This window comes from Cornus florida, unplaced genomic scaffold (assembly GCF_030987335.1).
Source record: "Cornus florida cultivar Cherokee Brave unplaced genomic scaffold, ASM3098733v1 CherokeeBrave_3.0.0_Hap2_Chr10, whole genome shotgun sequence".
In the NCBI taxonomy this organism is placed as follows: domain Eukaryota; kingdom Viridiplantae; phylum Streptophyta; class Magnoliopsida; order Cornales; family Cornaceae; genus Cornus; species Cornus florida.
Genome location: NW_026775580.1, coordinates 87,041,396 through 87,066,976, shown reverse-complemented (window position 1 = coordinate 87,066,976; position 25,581 = coordinate 87,041,396). Strand labels below are relative to the sequence as shown.

Genomic DNA, 25,581 nt, shown 5'->3' with positions numbered 1-25,581 from the left:
TAATGTAATAATTTATTGTATGAATCTTCTACCCTCTTTTTTTCAGTTTTACAATATATATTTTTTTCTATAAATTGATTTGTTAGAAAGAATATTAAGATTAGATTCCCTAAATTTGAATAAAACACATTGCTCAATACATAATCTTTCAATGAAATCCCTCAGCACAGTGGTGGCAAAAGAAAGAGTATTACACATTTGTTACTATTTTCGCAAAGAATAAGCTTGACAAAGCACAAGAGGTATTATGGTCTAGTGGTATTTTTATTTTTTTACCTTTTTTGATGATTCAAGTCTTTAATGAATAAAAAGTGAGTGTGTGGATGTATTTTTTGTTAATAAAAATAATAATAATAATAAGCTCTTAAAACTGCTTAGTGTTAGAGCTCTGAAAAAGTTACTTGTTAAATTTATATTTTTGGATAAATTATAAGAAAAGCAATACTTGTCAATTTGACAGATTATTTAATTGATGGTATAATGTACTATATTATATCTGTTCTTTAGAGATTCATGGGGGATCTTGTGTTGGTTTAGATTGCTAGTGCAATGTATTATATGGTAGTGGGAAGGTGAATGAAAAGTTTATTCTTGTTACATAACTAACGTAATATAAACAATGAGAAGTTATTATATAAACTGAGTAATTACATAAACTATTTAAATAGAAGTATTTGAATTTCTTGAATTTCTGTATGGGAAATAATTATTTTTCCCTTATGAAGACTAGTTTTTACTATTAATTATTATAAGGTCACTCATAATAATGTGAACAATGCTTAGCTATTTATCGGTGTGTAGTTTCACCATATTCACCTCTTATGTGTTTTAATAAAAATAATAATAATAAAATTAACAAAATAATAAAAAATGAGAAGAAAGTCGGAATCGATGAAAGAGAGAAAAAAAAAGGAAAGGGTTTTTGTCCAATTAAAACGAGTCGATCCAACTTTTTTCTTTTTTTTTTTTTATTATTTTGTTGATTTTATTATTAAAATTGATGTGTTATTTTTTTTATTGAAACACATAAGGGTGAAATTATTTACCGATAAGTAGACAAGCATTGTCCTAATAATATTATAACGTGTTGTAAAATTCCTAATTTTAGATTTAAAATTTTATATACATAGTATTTTAACAAATAATCTAGACAAATCAAAGTTGGTCATGTTCTTAAAATTGTTCTACATTCTATATTGATTTAAATATATATATATATTTTAATATTTTCTTTGGTTGCCAAGAATTACTTAACCTTACATAATTTAATTGTACATTTAAGATTTGAAAACTTAACGCCAGGATTTATATTCATTTATCTATTATTATATCAATATTTACTTAATTCTCAATTAGGTTATTTGTTGATACCTGATACCCAACAAAGTTTAGGAATGATGTAATGGTATAATGCGCCAGGTTTTCCCAACCTCGGCTTTACAAACCTCAAACCCTCCCCCACCCAATCTCTCTCTAGAGCCTCTCTGTTTCTCTCTCTAAAATTATATCATGGAAGAAGATGACGAGTTCGGGGATCTGTACACAGACGTCCTCCAATCTTTCACATCGTCCTCTGTTCCTCAGCCACACCAGGTACACTCCACACCCCCTTCTCTAACCCGTCTGATCGATCCCAACGGCCAGAGCGATGACGAAGAGATTCTCTTCGGAGCTTCCAATTCCAAACCTAGTTTCAGTTTCGCCTCATCAAGCCAAAAACAAGCCCTAGTTTTCAAGCTCGAAAAGACGGCTCCGGATTCGATTGTCGCCGGAAATTCCGATTCTCATCGGATTTTGAAAGTCGATGACGAGTTTGAAAATCAAGTGGACAAAGAAAAGGATTTAGCTGGGGATGGGAATAATTGGGGATCAGAATCGACGGAGCGGACTAAGATGATGATTTTGGGGAGTAGTAGTGATGTTAAAATGCAGAAAAGGGCTTTCGAAGATCCAAATTTTATGGATGATTCTGCCATCGATGTTGTGGTTGACGAGAGAGATGATAAAGATGATCTGTTGGTGGAAAAAGATGAGACTACGATGGGTAAAAGGGAGAATTTTGAGAATCTTGGTACCGAAGAAGAGGTTAATACTGGGATTAAAGATTTGGGTTTGGAGCCGATAATTCCAGGGTTGTCGATTACTGGGGTATCAGTTACGGCTTATCAAGAAGGTGCAAATACTGTGACACAGGCTGAAGCCAGTGGTGAGGGGGATAACTGGGATAGTGATAGTGAGGATGATCTGCAAATTGTACTCAATGATAATAATCATGGGCCAATGGCAATGGACAGGACTGGAGCGGCTGGACCTGACGACGACGATGACGACGAGGATGAAGACGGCGATCCTTTGGTTATTGTTGCCGATATCGACCCAAATAACCAGCCTATGGATGAGCAAGAATGGGGCGAAGATGCTGCTCATGGCACGGATGGCGAGAAAAAGGAACTGGGTGACGCGGCCAAAGTGAATGGAGGAGTGGCTGTTGTGCCAAAGATTGGGTACAGCAATCATGTATATCATCCATTTCATTCTCAGTTTAAGGTCAGTCACGTTGGACATGTGGGGTTTTGTGTTTTCCCCTTGTTTGATGAGATATTGAAATGTAATTTGGATTGTAATTGTTGTACTAAAATATGGCCGCACTTAATTGTTGATCAACGTCCCTGTACTAGAAACATGATATGAAATATGAATTAAGGCATTGATCACGAACTGTGGGATTTACTATTGTACTGATGACTTTTTATTTGATTAATGAAATTACATTCTCATTGGCAATGCAAACTCAAGTATACTTACTTTATGTCTAGTGATGCTTTGAGTTCATTTAATTCCACTGTAAAGTTGGGTGTCTCCAATTGCAGACCTTTAAGTCCTTGGAAATAACAATCAGCTTTGCTTATAATTACCCCCTTTCTAGTTCACCCTACCGGGCAATACGACTTCAAAAGCACATTTAATATTATCACAAGGAAAAGATATCATGGATTTATTTGACAAATTTGCAAACTTTGGTAGTTGGTCGCTGGCATCGCTGCAGTGAGAAAGATCTTCCGTTTCCTGTTTCATCTCCTAGACTAGTAGGAGTCATTTTGATTGTTCATGTAATTCTATCTACTAAAATCACCAATCTTGCTTCTCTTGGGCTCATAAACCACAAAGAATGCAATAGAATGATGGAATATCATATTGAGTTCACTTTAAAAGAAAGATTATATTCATGCCCCGACTATGCCTAGACTATTTTGCTCGAACAAGGGCAAGGTTCAGTTAAACTAATTTTTGTTTTTCTAATTAGTTGCATTAAAATAGTTTTGATGAATCTAAGCTTTATAAATTTCCTTCATAAATCTTTATATTATATGTATGTATTTCTCTAATAATACATAAAAAAAATCTGGTAGTTTTCTCGGGATGCTAGTTCCTCACCCATGTTGATATTTCATTTGTTTTCTTATCATTTCACCTAGGCGAGGATGCCTCCTGTACCTGTAGAATTCAGCTATTGCTTTTGCTCAAACCTTCTGATTTACTAGTGAATGAAACATGAGCAAAGTTAATCATTGTTACTTGTGAGTTTTCATGCTATATCACCAGCATGCCATTTGCTTTACTTTCTAACAGATTGCACTAGGGTAAACTTACCATATGAAAAAAAATATTTGTGCACTATTTATTTCTCCTTTTTCCCTGTTCTTTGTTTCGAGTTGCTGTTCTCTTTACGACATACTTCTGTTAATAGTTTACCATTATCAGAAAGTTATGATACTTCTGTAAATAAATATGTCTTCAAGTGTGCTTTCTGTTAAATAGCTGTTGAATCCTTAGATCTAAGTTTGTAACCAGAAGTGATAAATGATAAGGCGTATAATTTTTAAAAAAGTTGATCAAATAATGTTTATAGAGACTGTATTTTTGGAATATATATATATTGCATTTCCTTTGTGCTTTTGTGTCAAGCGTTAACCTTATCATCCCTTTTTTCTTTTTTGTTTTTTCAAATCATGTAGTATGTGAGACCTGGTGCAGCGCCGATGCCTGGAGTAGCTCCTGCTCCCCCTGGGGGAGCCTCAGGTCAAGTTCGTCCACCAGTTAACATGGGCCCTATTGCTGGTCGTGGTAGAGGTGATTGGCGACCAATGGGAATAAAAGGTGGTGCTTCTGCACAGAAAAGTTTTCATCCAGGCTTTGGTATGCCTGTTTGGGGCAACAATACACCGGGGCGTGCTTTTGGCAGTGGCCTGGAATTCACACTTCCATCTCACAAGTAACCTTCATATATCTGTATATCTTAGTTTTATGTTTATTTACTTAATTACACGTAGTTATCATGCTAGTGTTACATGTTTTCAGTTGATCATTTTGTTATATTTATTCTGGTTAGATAAATGGTGGCAGTTTCTGGAGTTATCGTCAAATTTATGTTGTTATGCCTGTATAATATTCAAACACTGATGATGAGTCCGCGAGATTTATTTCTTGTCTCACATATTTAAATTTTAATCTCAAAGCAATTCCTGTTGAGCTTATGACGTATTTATGGGAAAATTTGGTTCTTATAAGTAGGATTTTCCTATTATACATGATTGAGTGTCTCTGCAAATTTGATATCTTTTTTCGGACATATGCCAGAGAAATCTCTCCCATAAGTATATAAACAACTTCAATGTTGTATCATCAATGTGCCAATATTTATGAGTTAGTCCTTGTCTTGTTTTATACTTCGAATTGACAAATAATATTCCCTTGCAAGTGATATATTTTGATTATGCCCCATCCAGGGAAATTCATATTTTGCATTATGGGACCGTAACTAATTTGAGAATAGTTCAGGTAGAGGTGTATTTCTAATGACAACGGGCTTACCTCAGGGATATTCATTGAGTCCTTATCTTTTTTCACTAGTTATTAATAATTTTACTATACCTATTAAAGTTGATGGCTTGTGGCCACGTTGTTTATTAATAGCATAACTTATAATTTATGAAACTGGAGATGGGTCAACTGTAAGTTAGATTATGGAAAAATACTCTTGAAACTAATGGTTTTTGGTTAAGTAGGCCCAATTGCTAAATATATAGCCTGCAATTTTTAACAAAACTTGGATTTGGCATGCAGGTTTTGGTGAAACTCGATAACAGTAAAAATCTTAGATGTTGCATAGAAATACAGTATGATGGATATAATGGGAAGTATGATTGATTAGAGGTAACTTCATTTGATGATTAAATGAGGAAAAGTAAATTTGTTATGTTTAGCCCGTGTGCAGCGTAATGGGGGAGTGAGTTGATCCAATATAACTAGAGGAAAGCAAAAGCAACATTGGTTGAGGTTGTGAGAGAAACCTGATTGTGATATGGCTTTTCAAAGAATAGACCATAGATGAAGGATCCATGTATCGGAAGTCTGAGGCCCTGTAGTTGGATTAAGGTTTGTTCAGCAGTGCAATTAAAATCACAAACTCTAATAGTGTAACTTCACATAAAAAAAACTATTTCAAATTTGGTTAATAAAGTGTAATTCCACAGAGGTAAATAACATCTTGAACTTGCTTGATAAAGGGAAAGTTTAGCCAATAATTATGAATTGTTGTTCTATATTAGCTGATTCAACTCATCTTCTATTTTGCAATATGTTTTTGATTGCAATAGAGAGAGAAGAAAGAGAAGGGGGAGTAAACCTGCCTATGGATCAAATGTTGATCCGAATCCGATTTCATAACTTGGATATGGATTGAGAATTTAATCCGATAACCCATTCACGATCCGTATCCAATAATCCATTAACTAAACAAATCGGATATGGATTATAGTCAATCCAATCCAATCCAATAATAACCCTATCCAACATAGTATTTTATATACTCCCTCTGTCCCAATTTAGATGTCAGAGAGGGGCTTGGGGTCACTATTTGGTGTGCATTGCATATGACATTTTAAAGATATAAAATTCTGAAAATACCATTTTCTTTTCCAATAATGCCCTTATATATAAGAAGAAGAGAAAAAAAAGAAGAGGGACACTTTAGTTATTTCACATTTAATTATTATTTAATCCTTTTTAAAATTCAGTTATAGAGGAGCACTTTGGTCTTTTCAGCATTCAGACCCTTGTTTGCTCAAAAATTGAATGCTAGGATTTTTCAGAACGTGTAGGGGGTTATACACTCTATATGCATACCATAGGGGTGTTTTTTGCTCGCGACCCTATATGGTATTTTCATATTATCAAAATGTTTTATAATTATTTTCTCTCTCCGTATTTTCTCTTACTTTTAATTGTTTTTTCTTTAACAAAGAGTAAAGATCTAATTTTCTTCTCTTTTTTTCTTCTTCCATATTTTATTTGTCTTCTGTTTTCTCTCTTTTATATTCTAATCATTGTTTGCCCTTCTCTTTTAACATCAATTTCTTTAAATAAAAGAAAAACTACACCCATAATGGATTGGATGTGCAATTAATAACAAATCGGATATGGATTCATTCATGAATTATCCATCGGGTTATCGAATCGGATCAGATCACTGAATAGCCTTGGCCTGATCCGGTCTGAATCTGATCTATTTACAGGTCTAGGGGGGAGTGTTCATTCCTCTTGATGTATATTCGGGATTGAGTTATCTAGGTTGTCAAATATGTGGTCTTGCCATATGAATTCTTACTAATATGTATCAGCATTCCGATTGACTAATGTGATACTGATAATGATAACTTGGAATGATGCGAGGATGAAAGTGCTGGGTCTGCTTATGAGTTATGCATTTTCTTCTTCCAGTGATCCGTGTATATATTTCCTTCAGGAAGTAACATCACAAAGTTATCCTATTCCTCATTCCGAACATCCTCTTAACGCCATTCTTTATGCAAGCAGGAGGGGAGGGGTGAGATGAAGATAGATGTGTGGGATTTGGTGTTGTAAGTGAAGCTGGGGTTGGCACACACGGGATTTTTTATTTTTTATTTTTGACAAGTAAAATATTTTTGGAGTTGTGTTTCAAATCAATCTGATAGTTTGTCCTAAATGTTGCACATCTTGAGTTGATGAAAAACTAGATCAACCTGTACCAACTAATTGTTATTTCATAATGATGATAGTTCCTAATGATTTTGTTCACATGTTTGGAAAATGTTTTGACAGGAAAGTACCCGGTGTTGACCATTCCGTTAACTTTATTGACATCCTGAACAAAATTTCTTGTTTGTATTTGCATCATTGACAAATATAGTTAAACCATTATAATACGTAGCTCCTTTTGCTCTCTCCTTGCTTTTTATTTTTATTTTTAATATTTTTTTCACTTCGCTTCACTTAGGTTCACTCATCTAAGTTCAATGAACTGAATTTGGTCCTTGGTTTATTGCTTAATAAATATAGATCATAATTGCTGATCTATCATCACTCTAATTTGTTGGAGATACTGGACATTGTCATCTATGCTTTTTGTTAGGGAAGATTTGTTTATACATTTGATGTCACACTTTCTCAAATATTTGGCTGTTCAAAATAACAATTGGAGGTGATAATCATGACACAGAACAAGCAACAACTAGCGGATGTTGGGGTCAAATTTTCTGCTTACTTGGACTTATATCAGATGATGATAGGGGTAGGTTCAAGAGGAGTTGGTTTGTCACATGGGAAATGAGGGTTGATGCAACCTGCCATATTACATGGACTTTTAAAAAATAGGTGAAGTACCTGTGTCAGGCACACGATACTTGGACGTGGGTATGGGGCATGTGTTCGACACTTTTGGTTGGACATGCATGTAAACACACAATAATTTAATTTTATTATATAATTGCTTCAAAACAAGTGAGATGCCTTTGTCACATATCTGCACTCAACACAAGTACCCGAGTTCCCAGTTAGGCAGTACACCAAGTGAAAATTTGAGTGTTTTGCTAGATGCTTCTCGACTTATGTTAAGAGTGATATTTCTATAGCATTTAATGATCAAGTTACTCTCTCCTAACATCTAATAAGTTGTATATTCTTTTGGGATAGTAATAGGATAAAAAAGCTATCACCTGATGCTGGTCTTTCGGGTATAGGGCTTTTGGATGGGTGGATTGGAAACAAACATAATGTTTGATATTATATGGAAAAAGTGGCTGCTTTTATACTTGAACCCCATTGTCATGCTTATGAACCGAGCGTTTACTATTGAAGCAAACAATTACACGTTGACATAGTATGAAGATTTGATGTTCGGAAAAAAATAAAAAAAAAAAAAAAAATTGATGCTGTGCTTTTACTATTGAAGCAAGCAATGACACATTGACATAGTATAATGATTTTATGTTAAAAAAAAAATGAAAAAAGAAAAAAAAATGACGCTTATTGATTGGGTAATTTAATCTTTTCCTTAAATAGTTGATCTTTGAAAAAGATTGCTTGATATCTTTCCTTCTTGTGTTCTTGTTCCCTTTAGCTTACTGGTTAGACATGGCTTCTCCTCTAACTCCAAAGGTAATTTATGACTAGATTGTCTTGACTAGTCTATGGTGATGAATTTTAATTTCAATGAATTAATTTAAAATTACATTTGTATTGTTTGTAATTTTGTATCATGTTCATGATTCTGGGCATTGTAGAATACAGAAGCTGCAGAAACAGGCAGTGTTTTAGTTGGAGGAATTCTTGTTTATTTGGGAAACAGTTATTTATTGTTCTTGCTATTTAATATTTTAGTTTCATGTGTGAAGTGATCATATTTTTATTTGGTCTTTTCCTCGCAACACAGTTCTTGACTTCCCTACTATTTTCAGGACTATATTTGATGTTGAGGTTGAAAGTTTTGAGGAAAAACCCTGGAGGCTCCCTGGTATCGATATATCAGATTTTTTTAATTTTGGTCTGAATGAGGAGAGCTGGAAAAGTTATTGCAAACAGCTGGTAACTTTACTTTTATAATATTATTATCTATATAATTGGAACTTAGAAGTGAAGAAGAGGTTGAATTTGAATTCTGCAGGAGCAACTTCGCCTGGAGTCAACTATGCAAACCAAAATTCGTGTTTATGAGAGTGGAAGAACAGAACAGGTAACCAGGTGCTTTTGCATCTGATGTGTGTCTCTCAAGTATTTCACTCGTGAACCATTATTTTATTTTCTATTCCTTTATTTAATTTTTTGGGGGTGGGGCTGGTTGAGAAGATTGAAGAATTTTTTTTTTTTTATAATGCTTTATTTATATCATTTCAGGAGTATGATCCAGATCTACCCCCGGAATTAGCTGCGGCAGCAGGCATTCATGATGGTTCATCTGCAAATGCAAATCTTGAAAAGACAGATACTGCACAAAATGACTTGTCAAAGGGTTCTGCAGGTGTGCGGCCGCCATTGGTATGTAATAGCTGCTGTTTATATATTTGTTTATAACTTTATTTTCCCTAAGATTAACATAATTCTGATTTTGTTTGCCATCATAGTTTTTTATTCTCTATTTTGACATCAATATTTTCTCTCTTAAATTCTTCCTTCACTTTTCTTTCTTTAATCTTGATCACTTGTAGCTTTAATGAAACTATTCATACACGCTACTCTTTGATATATGGTGTTTGTTTGCTATATCAGTTTTTTCACTCACTAGTTGATTGATTTCCTTCTAGCCAACTGGGAGAGCAATACAGGTGGAGAGTGGTTTTGGTGAACGTCTCCCATCCATTGATACTCGGCCACCACGAATCCGTGATTCAGATGCAATCATTGAGGTAAGCGGTCAATCCTGTCCTTTAGAACATTAATTCTACTTTACTAGTATGATGCATGTCTTTAACCTGCATATGCATTACTGACGTACTGATGTTCTTTGGCAAACAGATAGTTTTGCAGGATTCCACAGAGGATGATTCTTCACAACAAATTGATGTTGCAGAGCAACCAGAAAATGATCATGCAAGCGAGGATCTCAGAGGAGATCATGAAATTGAAGAAGACATTGCACAGGAAGATACTGAACATTTTGTTGGCTCTTCACATGCTTATAATGGTAGGAAAGGGGAGCTGGTTGGACGAAAAGCATCAGTCATGAATTCTTTTCCGGACAATGAAAGTGAAGGAGATGGGACACTGCCTTTGCCTCCGGAAGTACCCAGTCAGTACCATTCTGATTCTAAGGGGCGGACTGCTGTATATCCTGGCAGGAATTTTGGCATCCCTCATGAGGAGAGGTATGAAATACCGTTAGATGAAACTTCATGTACTTTATTGAGCAGAAACTTATTAAATCAGTTAAACTACTGTTGTGACTGGCCTGATAGTTCTTTTTTATACTTCACTCGGGAAAATTAGGTGGTTTAAATAGCAGTCTGCTATTTTTGTGTGTTCATGTTTTGGTTTACAATATCTTGGTTCTTTATTATTATTATTATTTTGATTCATTATGAACTTTTATAGGGTTTGATATGTTGAAAAATTTACCGAGTTATTTGGATTAACTTTGATTCAGTGACATTGCATCTGAAGTTAATTAATTAATATATTGAATTTTGTCTTATTTACACAGGCGGACCAAGGGAAGAGCACGTGACAGATCCCCCAGTTTGAACCCCGGGGAAGGTACACGTGATAAAATATTTCTTGATAATCAGAGGGAAGAATCAGTTGAAAGCATTGATGGTAAACCTAGTCCTCTTTTATCATCACCTATCAATGCTGAGATTGCTGGGGAGCCGGGTGTTGAACATGGTGAAAGTAGGCATGATGAACTTGTGCCAGCTGATGGAAGCTCTGGAATGGAAAGAGAGGAAATTATGTTGACTAAAACAGATGATTCCCTTAAAGATGAATATTTAATGCATTCCATGAAAAAGAAAAAATTAAATTCTCGTGTTGAGCAGCCTTATATTCAAGAACTTGATAATGGTGAGGACTTAAAGACTGCGAGAAGTAGCGAAAATAGCAAAGCAAGATCAGGAAGCAGCAGAGATTATCAGAAGTTGCGTGATGGCGTTGAGGAGGAAGTTATTCAAGATGGCCATTCTTCGCGCATTGGGAATATTAAAAGACCTCTTGGTGAATATGAGCAGAGTGGCCGAAGAAAAGGTCGTGACGAGAGACATGAAATTGAAAGACACCGCTTGGTGGTAAAAGGAAGGGAGGATATCTATACACGTAGAGATCGTGATCCTAACTCAGTTCACTCCTCGCATTTGAAGACTGAGGACATTGACAGGCGAAAGGAGAGGGATAACTCTGATGGAGCCTGGCAACAGAGAGATGATGATCCGCATGTCAGGAGGACAAGACCTGAAGACACAAGGAAACGGGTGCGTGGTGATGAAATGGGGTCCAGGCACCGGAGCAAGGTTCGAGAAAGTGAGAGGAGTGACAAAGATGAACATCTTCAGTTAAGAAAACAGTTGGACAACGGTAGTTGGAAGGGTCATCATGATAAAGATATGGGATCACGATACAGGGAAAGGGATGATAATTTGAAGAGTCGATATGAGAACATTGATGATCTCCATAGCAAAAGAAGGAAAGAAGAGGAACACATAAGGAGGGACCATGTTGAAAAAGAAGAAATCTTGCACGGCCATAGAGAAAATACCACTCATAGAAAGCGAGAGAGAGATGATATTATGGATCAGCGGAAGAGAGATGACCAAGCAAGAATAAGAGAGGATGATCATCACTCTGTCAGGCACAAAGAAGAGGGCTGGTTTCAGAGGGAGAGGAGTGAAAGGCAGAAGGAGCGGGATGAGTGGCATAGGCCCAAACAATCACATGACGAAAGCCTATCAAAGCGAGAAAGAGAAGAAGGACGGGGAGGAATGAGGAGTGGACGAGCTGCAGAAGATAAAGCATGGATCACCCATGCTAGAGTGAAGGATGAGTATAAAGGTTCTGACAGAGACTACCAATTCAAAGACACGGGGAGGCAGAGTGAGCAAATTAAGAGAAGGGACCGAGTTGAAGATGGAAGTTCACAGCATAGGGGACGTGAAAATGTGTATCCACGTGGAATCCCGCTCAGTAATGACGAGAGAAGATCAAGGCAGGAAAGGGCAATCACTCGTAATGACCGTTCTATCAACGCTTCTGATGATAATAGGGCACATGATAAAAAACACAAAGAGAATGCAAGGAAGAACAAAGAATCTGAGGTTGGTGCTCACAATTCATTGGGCCCCTCCAAGAGAAACCAAGAGGACATTGGTGGTCAGATAAATGAGAAGGTATGTCACATCTCTGCACAATAGCATAATCTTTGGTGGAGGGAAAAGGTCCCTCATCAATTGAGTTACCATATAATGAGAGGGAAAAGGTCCCTCGTCAGTTGAGTTACCATATAATGAACCGATACTTCTGTTAAAAGATTTCATAAAATGTAGTACAACATATTTGGCTTGGCCCTGGTTGTGGGAAGCCAACAAACCTGGGTCTCAATCCCAGGCCTTACAGGCTCGGTTAAAATTTCCACACGGAGATTTTGTTATAGTTCATTGATTCTGAAACTATGGTGGCCTAGTGGCTGACTGAAGTTACTTCAAGGACACGTCTTCTTGGCATAGTTTTAGGTATACGTTCTGTATTGGTGGTTCCCATTCTGATGCAATCCACGACAATGAAATTACTCATACAATAGATCAATACAGTTCAAAACAAGAAAATAAGTGATCGAAATAAAAATGAGTCTTCAATTTTATTCCATATATTTTGGCCATACTGTAATTTCATTTTTCTTATATTTATAAAACTTCTGAATTTTTGAATCTTAAATGAATCTATTATTTTTCTAATAGGGTTCACTTTGGGTTCATGTGGTTATGCTGCATGTGGTTTTCTGTGTTTTTTAACACTGAAACAATAAATATTAATTTCTGAAGAAGTATACTAATTATGATATTTATATAGGTTTACAGTAAACTGAACATCTACCTTAAAAACTTAAGGAGTGGAGCATATCTACTAAAATTCAAATGTATCTACACAATTTAAGTGGAAAAACTGCTTATTCTTTTCCTAGAGGAAAAATGTGCTAAAACTCCAATATAAGTGCTAGTTATGGAAACTTATTGTGATAAACTGATGCTCAATTTACAGGGTGAGTCAATAGGTTTGTGTTAAAATTTGAAGAGAGAAATTGAACATGAAGAACACAAGGATAGACACACAAAGCCCAAAGGGCTACATCACCTCTATTATATTCTCTCTTAATATTGTTTACAATGAGCACCTCTATTTATAGGTGAAAGAATACAAGTGATAAATATGGAAAATACATTGATGGAGGATTCCTAAAATCAATCCATAAATCACTCCAATTAATATTCTATTATAGGCTAAAATCACTCCTATAATATTCTCCAACAGTTTTCAAGAGTTATCTCGGGGTTTTATATCAATCTGGAAGTTGGAAATTGTTGCAACTTGCAACTATTACAAAATTGTGAATTTGTGCAATTATTTATATTATTATATCTGTTTATTTATGAGAACTTTCAATAGTGGCAAATTTTTTGGTTTGCCTTCTAGTAAGCAAGTATTGTGCTATAGGATGGAATAAGTTCCCATATCACCTCTGCGAATATAACAACTATTCTTTGTTGGTTTTGTTTATTTTCCATTCAACATGATTCTCACTACTTTAATAAGTAGTAGTTTTGTTGAACGTTTTGGCCCTGGCACACGTTTGTGGTGTCTAGGCGTAGAAGCCTGTATCTCAAGGCAAAGCAGAAATGCCTGGTTGAATTAGGTTAGGTGCTTTAGGACTACCGAAACAGACTACTACAACAGTGAACTGCATTTTGGAGTGCACATTTCAAGACATAGTACACTGTCATTCCACCACCAATTTTAATGATCTAAAAATTTTCTTTCCTGATTTTTGTCTTTATTATGGTTCAAGAAGAAGAAATATCAAACAGAAGTATCTGGTGCTTTTTGGAACGCATGCTTCACTGTTTCCTTTCCTAGTTTGGTTTACTGAGTGAAGATTTAGGCTTGGCAATCTGATATGCTATGCTTCATTAATAATCTATTAGTTATAAGAAAACTACTCTCCTTTAGGAATACATCAGCAATTTATCCAACTGTAAGATCCATATAAGCTTAGTGTTAGTGATATAAGTTTGAGTACATGATCATACCCTGTTCCCATTCCCATATTCAATAATGGGTGGATGGGTTCCACGTAATTTTGAGCAGATTTATTGGGTGTGATAATCATAGCTATTAGCTATCATGGTTCGATACAGTACTGTATTGACAATTATGGTTTATTACAGCGCCGTTAATGACTGTAAATTATGACGTGTGAATCTGTTTATTTCTTTGAAGAACATTTTGTGCCTCTCACTTTTATCACCTCTTCTATATAATTTATGTGTGCGCATATATATACATATATAAGCAAACAAGAAAAAATATCAAAGTCTGATATTGAAAAAAATTTAGGAGTCAGAATGGCATTTCTTTTTCGGAGGTGTGGCACTCTACAAAATTCGACCGTATCTATCATTAATAGATTTTATTTCCTACTTTAATGAACTTGAAGACCAATGTAAAATTCAATATCCACTATACATCATGTTTGGTGGGTGTTATGGAATTCACCTGAATATATTCCAGTATTAGGTTGTTGCAATCTAAAGTTACTGCATATTAGTGGGGTTATGGGTAAAGGACATGCACTCACACTCTGGTGAAGCTGGACACGCTTGGTTTTTTAATTTCTAGGGGTGAATAATTTGGACGAAGTGAGGGGGTTAAGTTGTCAAAATAATGTAATTAGTGATAGGGTTTGTAGTATAATAGATTTCAAGATTTAGGTTCTGATTTTGGTGAAATGAATTGTTGCGAATGACTAAATGGTTTACACATAAAAAATAATTTGAGAGTTCTACACTCGTTCCAACCAAGAACCAATCATAAACTCTTGAAATATGGTAGCTCAAAAAAAAATAGCAACACAAAATGGAGTTTTTGAAACAAATTTTTTTCAACATATAGAATATTTTAAAATCTTGAGAGTGATACAAGTAATTAAACCACAATAATAAGAAAACCTTTGGAGAAGTTGTATAGTGGGGGCCCAAGTTCGGGATGTTTGAAGGGTTACGCCTTTGTGTGTCTGATGGTGTATTTGGCTCGAGAGAAACAAGAGATCTTTCGAAGGAAAGGAGAATCCTATTTCTATGCTTGAGTTCTCTATTATTTCCACTATTTTTTGTTGATTTGTAGGGAGAAATTATAGATATTTAGAGGAGATTGTCGATTTTTTAGACTCTTCGAAAATTTAGAGGCCCTATTTGGCCTTGTGTAGTTCTCTTTGGATGCGCTCCCCTTTGGAGTGCTTTTATACAATTTTACTTATAAAAAAAAGAAGAAAAGAAATAACAAAACTTTGAACAAACAAAACATACCCAGTATGAAAATAACTAGATATCCTCTTTCTCAAAGCTAGTTATGCTTGTGAGGGTGTCTTAAATCCTTACCGAAACAAGATACTGGGTGAGATCTTGTTAGTTGATGGATCTCGCACCTCTGCTCAAAATGGAAAATCATCATATGGTTAAAATATGGTTGAGATCTTGACAAGAGTGTAGTGATGTCATGGCGTGGGAAAAAAAAGGAAGTTGAGAGAGATCAAATGCTTTGCCTTTTTGGATGGGTAAGTTGTACATATATATAATACTATCAAAATGTTGAGAGAGAGCGGGGATGACCCAAGTACATGCGAATTATACAAGTGAGGACCTCACTAATAGAAACTAAAAGCCTACTTAACTATCTAAATCAGAACTAATATAATGATTTAACTCGTCATAATCTATTGTTATCGTCATCTTTTCTCCCTTGTAGTCATCGTCATCGTCTTCTTCTCCTCTTTTGGTTCATTATTAATGCTTTGTTCGGTAGGAAGAAAAAATTTGGATGGAAGGGAGAGAAGAAGGGATGGATGAGACATCTCTAGAGAAGAGATTATGTTCTTTCTTCTTTTTGTTCAGTTTGATAAAAGAGGAGAATAAGCTCACAATTTATTATGTTTGTTAAGAGAGAGCGTTTTAAATTGTTTTTACCATTATGGCCATCACTATCTATAATCTATAATATTGTAATTTATAGAGGATAATATTGTAATTTAAAAGTTGTATAATTTAAGATAGTATTGTAATTCAAAACTTCCATAATAGCACTACTTGTCTTCCCTCCTCTTTTCCGCCAATATTTGGAGGGATGAAAATTTGTAGAGGAGGAAGGGTGAAAATTTGTGATGGATATAATGGTAAAAATAATTTAAAATTCTTTCTTCTAGCAAACGTAATATTGTAATTTATAGAGGATAATATTGTAATTTAAAAGTTGTATAATTTAAGATAGTATTGTAATTTAAAACTTCCATAATAGCACCACTTGTCTTCCCTCATATTTTCCGCCAATATTTGGAGGGATGAAAATTTGTATAGGAGGAAGGATGATTCATCCCTCCCATCTATCATTTCTCTCCTTGTCTCCTCTCTACCGATCAAAGGAAGTTTGTTCCGTCCTCCCTATTTTCGCTTCACTCCTCTTACTTCCTTCCTACTGCACAAAACATAAATGTCTAGTTGGAACTTTAATCTTTTTCCTTCATCGCATACTCTTTAGTAGGTAAAACGAAAAAGAGATCGTAGGATTTTAATAAAAAAATTCCAATGCTTTATCTATTTATGAATTTTATTATAATCTTAAAACTAAACAACTCATGGTCTTCTAGACCATTTTAGGGGATTTATCTGGTGTAATATTAAATGTTCAGGTTGTCAAGTATGTGAACATGAGTTCAAAATTGAGGGCAGCACAGAGTTGCTACTAATGTGGCAGTGAATTGCCTATTTGGTAAGTACATTTCAAAGCATATGGTACAGTTTTGTTCCAAAATTTTGAATTTAATGATCTTAAAAGTTTCTCCCCTAGTTTTCATCTTTATACAGAAAAACATAAACAAGGAAAGTAATTGATATCTAGGAAGGTAAGAGCATTTCAGAATAAGGTTTTTAAGGGAGGGCCTTGGAGCATGGAAGTAGAATTATATTGCGAACAATAAGTTTCTATATGTTACATCATTTAATCTAATATAACATAATTTTGAAAGTGACTGGACAACTTGTGAAGCAGCTGCTTTCGGAGTAACAGAAAGAAAAGTAACTACTGGAGTGGGAGAGTCAGAGTCGAAAAGATGATTCTTCACTTTTCTCTCTCATTCAAATCATGTATGAGTCTTTCATCTCACACGGCTCCTAAGTGATAAAATAAAGAAGATGAGTACAAATCGGTCCTTCCAACGATTAACAAGTATGGACATTTTCATTTAGAGGAAATGGTATCAACCCCCCATTGCGTATTGGTACTTATCAAGTATAGGATATATCTGCTTCTCTTTGCTCCTATGAACAGAACTGCTCCATTATTCCCAACAGAATAGAACAAATATAAACCCTTGCTCCAAGACAATCCACTGAACAAGGGAGGTCCATTGCTTAGTCATAGTATAGTCTTTTCCAATGCAAGAATCCTATAATGTTATGTTTCAACTCGTTCAAAGTAAATCCGTTTTACATTTAGAAATACATCAACACCTTCCAAGTGTGATATCCGTGTAAACCTGCCCCATTGTTCTCCCTTTTAGAGTATATGATGTGTTACACGGAATTTTCTATTGTTCCCCATTTTAGAGTACGTGGATCGTATAGACACGAAACTGCACTAATATAAGTATGGGATATGTGTCCCATTACACTGGCCCAAATTTGACACTCTGATCTTCCACTTGGGATGATGGAGAAAGGAAAAGCTCAAATTTGAGGGCAAAGAAGGTTTCCTAATTCTCATGTGTTGAAAAGATGTAAGTACATCCCATTCTAATACTTAAATACTTATACATTACAATATCATTTAACATTTAATGCATTTAAATGTGCATAACGTGTTTATATATCAGCAATTAACTATTTGAGACATTTCAAGCCAAATTTCCATGTTCCTTTGATTTAGGGTTCAGGGAGGCCCAACACTTAGACACACACCCACACCTAATACAGGTACCTAAGTCCATCTCACATAGATGTAGACCACGTTCCAGCATCCATTTCCATCCACATACTAAAACAATCTGACTATGTAACGTTAAATTGCTACATGCAAATAAAACCAGATGTTTGGTTTATACTTGGTAATATTCCCCCTCCCCAACAGCATTAGCTCTTTGTGATGCTGTTTTTATGTAATCCATCATAATAGAATTCTTTCTTCAAATTTGTGTTTTTTAAATTCTTATTGCACTGACAATTTTACTAATATTAAAGTACAATAATGCTTTTCATACAGAATACATGTCGACCTTGGTTTTAATGCTTCAATCAATAGTTTCATCCTTCTGGATAATTCACTCTTTTTATCCTTTGACTTCATAAGTATATTTTCAATAATTCCTTTATAAGGTTTGATATTTTTTTTTAGAAAATATTATATTCTTATTTTTTTTTAATATGATAATGTTATATATTAAGAAATTTGGTTAATTCAACTGAACTAACAAGTATTTATGGTGTTCTTTAAAATCTACAAAGAAAAATTATAGAATATGACTGTATATTTATTATGCATTGGCTTTTAATACTGTATAATTTTTATTGAATACTCTCAGTCTTGTGTTCTTTGCAATCTCCATGACACATACTTGCATGGATACTTATAAGTTAAACCATTTTTTATTACTACATCTTGCATTAGTGTCTTTTTAAACCAGTCCCAAATTTCCTTAAAATTTTCATTTTTTATTGCTATCTCTGAAGATTCAAAATCTAAATTGACATAGATATAAATTCCAATAACTTCATCAGCATCTCTATACTTCGGACTTTGATATCTCTCAATATTGAAACTTAAGGATTGGACCAGTTTTATATTGTCTGCTTGCATTGCCATGAAAGCAAAACTGCAGTTGATATTGTAATTTAGATCATGCTTTCTACTGAGTTGGATGTTAGGTATGTAGAATAAGAACCCAAGACATAAATTGCACTTATGGTACATGGGTTTGAATACAAGTATCAGGTTTGTTTGTGTGTCGGGTGTTGGACCTCCTGGAACACCATATGCCTGGATACGGAGACTTGGCTTGGAATGTGTTCAAAAGTTAGATACGTGCATGTAAAAATGCAAATATATATTGTGTAATTAAATGGGATGTGGTGGAGAAAAGGGGTTTCATACTATTTCTCGTGTGAAAATTACGTAGTCCTTCTCTATAATTAAATTTGAGAGAGTTGGCGTGTCCGATATAGGTTCTTATTGGACACACGTGTTTTGTAGTGTTGTGCTGACACCAATACCTTGGAGAAACAGGAGAGTCCACATGGTGCAGTGAATAACTAATAAATTTTATTATTTTGCATTGTTTATGTAACAGGTAGAAATGGATAAAAAATGAATGAAATTTTAAATTCAATGAGGAGAACACCAAGTCACTAACTAATTCTTGTGTAATCTATTGTTTCTTTTGTTTGGTGGATGAGTTCTATATATTGCCGTATTAATGATTTTCCTTTGACATATTAATTGTTATTGAGATCGAATTTAAAGTTTACTTAGTGGATCTTTTTATTGTTTTTGCAATACATATATGTTAGATTTACTAGATATTATTCTCTTGCTTAAGTTTCATCAAAATATACTTGTGGACTTCTTTTTTGGTGAGAGAACTTGTATTAGTAGTTTATATGTAGAAGTTGAGAAAGCTTGTAAATCCATTATGTCTGAGTTCTGTGATTTTGGTGCCATGAAACTATCTTACTCTGTAGTATTCTACCTGACATTTGATTCATAGCATGTATATTCCATGTCCTCATCAATGCCTAGGTTTATTTATTACCTAGCAATTGTAGGGCCATTACTTAAGCTTGACAGATGTTTAGACTGCAATATTTTTTTCTGGGGGCTAATATGTTAACAACAATAGTAGCAAGTCAATATTTTCTTGAGGAGGCTTTCTAAATTGTATAAACTTATAATTTGTAGATGGCTAATTTTTAGTTATCTCATCTCCAATGAATTTTCATCTTTGAGCTTCGTCCCCTTGTCTTTACTGCTGATTTTGCTTTTGCATTACTGCGTGGGCCCTTTTTTAATTCGCGGTTCATATTCAGGGGAAAAACATAAAATCAGTCCATAAATGGGTCCTTTTAGGCCTAGCTTTCTAATGTTGGCTACATGGGAGAATATCGGTGTGAATATCTTGTGTCAGTGGTTGTGAGGATAATGGGTCATCCAACCAACTGTTACTCAATGTGCTAATGATGACGAGTGCTATTAGCAGTTTCTGCTAAAGATCATCCCCTAGCGAAAATGAAAAAGGAAAGCTGATCAGTTCTTTACAAAGTCAGTCAGTAACTATCACAGATGACCAGTTCACCCTGTGGCCAGTTGGCTTATGGCTTGAACCCTAAACCACAAGGCCAAGGTTCAAGACTTGTAGAACGTATGCCAACCATCACAGAGGTCCAAAGAATTGTTATCATTTAGTGGGGGTATTATGGTTAATCTCCTTGCTGGGGGCCAATGAGTTACATTCTCCTTTTTCTTCTTTTAGAACTTTTTGATCATGGTCTCGTGGATCTGGCTTCGAAATTTCCTACAGGTTTGTGCCTTTTTTAACAATCAATATTGCTTTCATTTAGGTAATCTTGAAAGGAATTAGTGAGCAAGGAAATGGCAGACATGACATTGCGATGGACCATCTCTCTTCTGGGAAGCATAGGCAAGATGCTTCATCAGATGACGAGCAGCAAGATTCAAGGAGAGGACGGTCCAAATTGGAACGATGGACTAGCCATAAGGAGAGGGATTTTAGTATCAACACCAAGTCGTCGTCATCCTTAAAAGTTAAAGCGATTGACACTTACAACAGTGGTGCGTCGTCCTTTGCCAGCAAACCTCCAGATGTATCTTCCAAAACGGCCGAATCAATTGATAACCAACATCCCTCGGGTGATGAAAAAGATTCCAACAATCCAGAGAATAAGCATGTTGATGTGAAACAGACGGAGGATAAACACTTGGACACAGTTGCAAAGTTGAAGAAGCGAAGCGAACGCTTCAAGCTTCCAATGCCCAGCGAGAAGGACGCGATAGCAATAAAAAAGATGGAGAGTGAACCATTACCTTCGGTCCAAGGTGAAACCCGTGCAGAATCAGAGATTAAACAAGAACGTCCAGCTCGGAAACGGAGGTGGATCAGTAACTAATTGTGAGCTTAAGGAAGCTGTTTTTGATTGGGTGTATTGCCCTCGTGGTTCTGAGGGAGTTTCTGCTTAGCTTGATTCCTCCACTTATATCTAGATAGTTGAGGGTTGGTTATGCCACCTGCTTAGCATGGAGTGTTGGGGCTGGCTGTGTACACCCGCAATAGTTATATTATATTGTTACCATGCTGCCGCCATATGCTTTTTTCAGATTGTGTATATACCGATGAATGTAACACTGTATTGGCCGTCAATGACGGTGTCACAGAATTGTCATTTTTCTTAAAGCAACATTAATTCATAGTGCATTACTTATAGAGATTGTATGTTGAGCGCTACGGAGGTTACATAATGGACCTGGGCATGCCACCTGTAGAATCTGACCTGCATAAAGACTGACACTATAGTTCGATGCTAGCTTCAATTTGTGGTTGCTGAGGTTCTGCGAGACCTGATGCAGGCAAGGCGCATGTACAAGCAGAGGAGGTCAAGGTAGATGTGAGTGGATTAATCTGCTTTGGTACTCTTACGTATACTGTATCATGATAAGTTTTTGTCATTTCTCCTTCTTCAGGCATAAAGCCAGAAGTGGATTTTGTTGAATGTTCCATTTTGTTTGGGGAACAATTGAGTAACAGTAGTAATTAAAGAAAAAGAAAAAAAAGAATAGAATGATACTGATACAATGACTTGTGTATAAACCTGGTAATTATATGGTCCTGGCAGTGGACCTGGATAGACTGCCTAGTAGGTTTTAAGAAAGGAGGTAAAGTAATCTTTTTTTTACCTCGTACAGGCTTTGATTCATAAGCATGCTTTTAACTTTTTTACCATCTTCAAGGGGCAATGACTTTTAAGTGTTACTGGAAGATGTATTATATTAACTTTGGAGACGATAATAATTCATTGCAGAGATGAGTGTGGGGGAATGCATCAATTTCTTATGTTGGTGGGATATCATAGCGGAGCAATGATACATTTTCTGAAATCGGAGGGTGTTCTGAATTGGGGATAGTGTGGTGTGGGTCTTACAACATAATGTCATGTGATGGGTGGGGAAGGGTGGGATTCATTTTCCCATTTAGACGACCCAATCGACGGCATTCTAAGAATTTGGAGGATGTTTAATTTTTCCATTATAATGTGTTATATCAATGATGTTGTGCGGGTGCTGTATTCTCACGAAACTCCAGTTTATAACCATGTCAGGACAATTGGGCTAGATAAAGTCACCATAGCCATGCTCACTTCTTTAAAATTATTAATTGATCCCGATGGCCTAATTTAAGGGTAATTAACCCAACCCATGCAGTGTCTTGTTGGCATCAAAAGCGTCTTAGCTACAATTCTCCACAATCACCCATTGTCATTTACATTTACGTGTGAAGGAAATAATTTTTATTTTCATCTTAAATTTATTTAGATGATTAGGGCTTGCAGCTTAGTGGTACTTTCACACCACTAAGCTGATCAATTAAAAGTCCTAAGTAGGAGTGCAATTGAGCAAGAGAGGCGGCGACTATAACTTGATCTCTAAGAAATCCAAATCCTAGTCCAAGTCGGCTTAATAACAAAGGCGGTTTCTATATATATCCCCTTAAAATCGTTCATTAATTACTTGTGCAAGAGGGTTTTTTTCGTTTTTGTCGAGAGACTATTAGAGTGGAGATTAGAGAGAGTGAGAGAGAGATCGATGATGGCTGCTAGGGTTGAAAGGATTTCTGGCGCAACAATGGGTGTGTTTGAGTGGAGCGAAACAGTTTCCAGCAGTAATGAGGATGAAGGAGGAGTGTTCTTGCTTCGTGTATTCACTGCTACTACCGCAGATGACGCTCTTTTCACAATCAATCTCGAGCACTTACTGTCTCAACAAACCCTAGAATCAATGTTCTCTCGCCTCCTCCTATCCTCCCGCGTTTTCTTGGAAGACAGTAATGCTCTTGTTCTATCACAAAGTATGTCTTCCATCCTTGTCAGCGATTATCACTTTACCCGCCACATGCCAAACGCTTCGAGAAAGTCCAAGATTGTCATCATTGTAAATCTTTTTATCAGTGAAGAAGAAGAGGATTCCCATTTGGAGATGCTAAGGATTGACCATTCGGATATTTTAAAAGAGTTGGAAGAGTTTTGTCTAAATAGCAAACTAATTACGACTACTCATGAACCGAAAGCAGTAGTTCTGAAACAAATTGAGATTGGAGTGAAGGTCACCAGATTGATTGGTGATGATAGACCAGAAGAAGAATACAATTGTCCGATATGTTTGCAGGGATTCTTGACGGGGACATTGGTTGCAACGCTACGATGTTCGCACGTATTCCATGATGATTGCTTGCTCAAGTGGTTGCCGAAAAATAATTCATGTCCATTGTGTCGATCACTTTGTGCTACCGTAGTGCATATATGATCACTTTAGATATATTGTAATGACATCTAATATTGTACTGGCAATAATTTCATAGCCTTTCTAAATTTTGTAGGAGTAATTTGTAATTGATTCAATTGTGACAATTATATGTATGGTGCTAAAGATTTCTCTATCCCTTTTTCCTAACTTAGTGTGTATATCTCCATTACCTCCTCCCACAACTCAAATGGCTTCATATTGTGTAACAAGATCTTCGTATCAATGGTTATGAGCTCAAAATAAAATTTACTAGTCATTTCTGTTCTTCTACTATAAAGAGTGAAAGTACACTTTTATGACCACTGCAAGAGGACTTCCTCTGGCACCCTTTTGATTAACAACAACACAGAATCAACTATTGACACAGATTGGGTAATCAGGGTTACAAATGTGAACTTGGGGAGCTAAAGCATCTTCAACAGCTAATTTCAACTTATAATGCACTCCAACGACTGGAGAGTAAGGTGAGAGTACTCTCCACAACTTGCTCTCCAACGACTTGGAGTAAACAAGGTGAGAGAACTTTCCATCAACGCCCTAAAGTAGAATGATCGTAGTTCATGTTCAAGCTATACTGTATTCATTCACATTTAAGCTGTTTTGTCTGTACTCAACCCAGATTATTAATAACCTATGCCATTCAACGGTTGAATGCGTCAAGAAATTCAAGTAACAAAGTGAATGCCAGATCTTGTCATAGTAAATTCTACCTAGAAGCAAACAGATATAGTGAATCTCCCTTACAAAGTCCATGCAACACCCTCCATCACAAAACTTTCTAAAGACCAAGTAAAAACTCCTATCTAACACCAGTACACCAGCCCATAGACCCATCTCCTAGTTCATAAAACATAAGCATGAAATACAAAGCATCTGCCTGCATCATTACATAGTAAAGCTCTAAACCAATTTTTTTGAAATTGTATCGGACTTTTCATCAATCATAAGTAATTCTGATTTATTGCTCAACAGGTTTGGCCAATCAGCAAAATAAAATGTAACCTGAGGTCGCATCATTGTCAAAAAATTGACCAGGCAGCATCTCTTATAGGAAAAGATGGAATGTCAGGCTCGTCTGAAATAGTTGAAAATAAAAATAGAAGAGAAGAGGAAAATGCTCAGCCCCATGAGCAGGGGCAAGTGGAATTGCTGTGGTTGCTATTACTTAGGAATAATGTAATTGGACAGACTGCTAGGCCTCATGAATAACCTATGTTGTCTACCATGAAGCTGATAGGTCTGGAGTAGTTAAAACAGGAGAGACGGAGGGAAATGCTCTACCCACCTCCAGAGCAGGGAGTTGATAGAATTGCAGCCATTGCAACTACTCAGAAAAGTTTTGACATAATTGGCTGCTGGTCAAGCAGAACTACCGGTTTTAACCAAACTATTAGGCTACCATGTGTATATTCACATATATTGTCTAACCATGAAGCTGATATGTGAAAGTAGGTTTTGACACATATTCTTTAATTCTCAACTATGAATTCATTTTAGCACAAAATATTTTCTGTGACAGGATAATATTTTATTCTCATTATTCTTCAAGATCCCTGTGATTTTAATGACTAACACAACTTACAGTAGGGAAAGAGCATATTTTTTAGAATTCCACATAATTCCAACCCGGTACAAGATGAGAGAAACCAAGTTGATACTCCACTGCTTGGCAACATGCATGAGGAATAATAACTAACAGTTTGATTCAGAAAGGTTTTTCATGACAATGGTAAGACCAAAATTATGGATTGGAGTTGTGTAAAAAGACATACTGGCATATGATTAAAACATTAAGTATGACCATATGCAAAGATGGATGCAGTGAATGAAATTGTACAGTTGATCCGCTAAGTTGATTTGTGTTCAAAAATTTATCATTCAATTAATAATTAACATCGCATGAATGAACAGTAGATATATTTCACCAGAAAA

At 35.7% G+C, this 25,581-nt stretch overlaps 1 protein-coding gene across 1 annotated transcript; it reads left to right on the top strand.

Moving 5' to 3' along the window:
* Positions 1-1,383: 1,383 nt before the first annotated feature.
* LOC132279762 (FIP1[V]-like protein) lies at positions 1,384-21,556 on the top strand. Its single transcript, XM_059781801.1, has 9 exons — positions 1,384-2,547; positions 4,017-4,273; positions 8,778-8,904; positions 8,984-9,052; positions 9,214-9,354; positions 9,621-9,722; positions 9,832-10,181; positions 10,517-12,191; positions 20,676-21,556. Exons 1-9 carry the CDS (start codon positions 1,510-1,512, stop codon positions 21,240-21,242), a joined length of 4,326 nt encoding a protein of 1,441 aa, XP_059637784.1. The 5' UTR covers positions 1,384-1,509; the 3' UTR covers positions 21,243-21,556.
* The last annotated feature ends 4,025 nt before the right edge of the window (positions 21,557-25,581 follow it).

Bases quoted from the DNA above. Each gene is read 5' to 3' on its own strand.
- LOC132279762 (XM_059781801.1), top strand. From the start codon at position 1,510: ATGGAAGAAGATGACGAGTTCGGGGATCTGTACACAGACGTCCTCCAA. The intron at 8,905-8,983 runs GTAACTTTACTT...TGAATTCTGCAG, and splicing joins AAAGTTATTGCAAACAGCTG to GAGCAACTTCGCCTGGAGTC. The intron at 9,053-9,213 runs GTAACCAGGTGC...ATATCATTTCAG, and splicing joins AGAGTGGAAGAACAGAACAG to GAGTATGATCCAGATCTACC.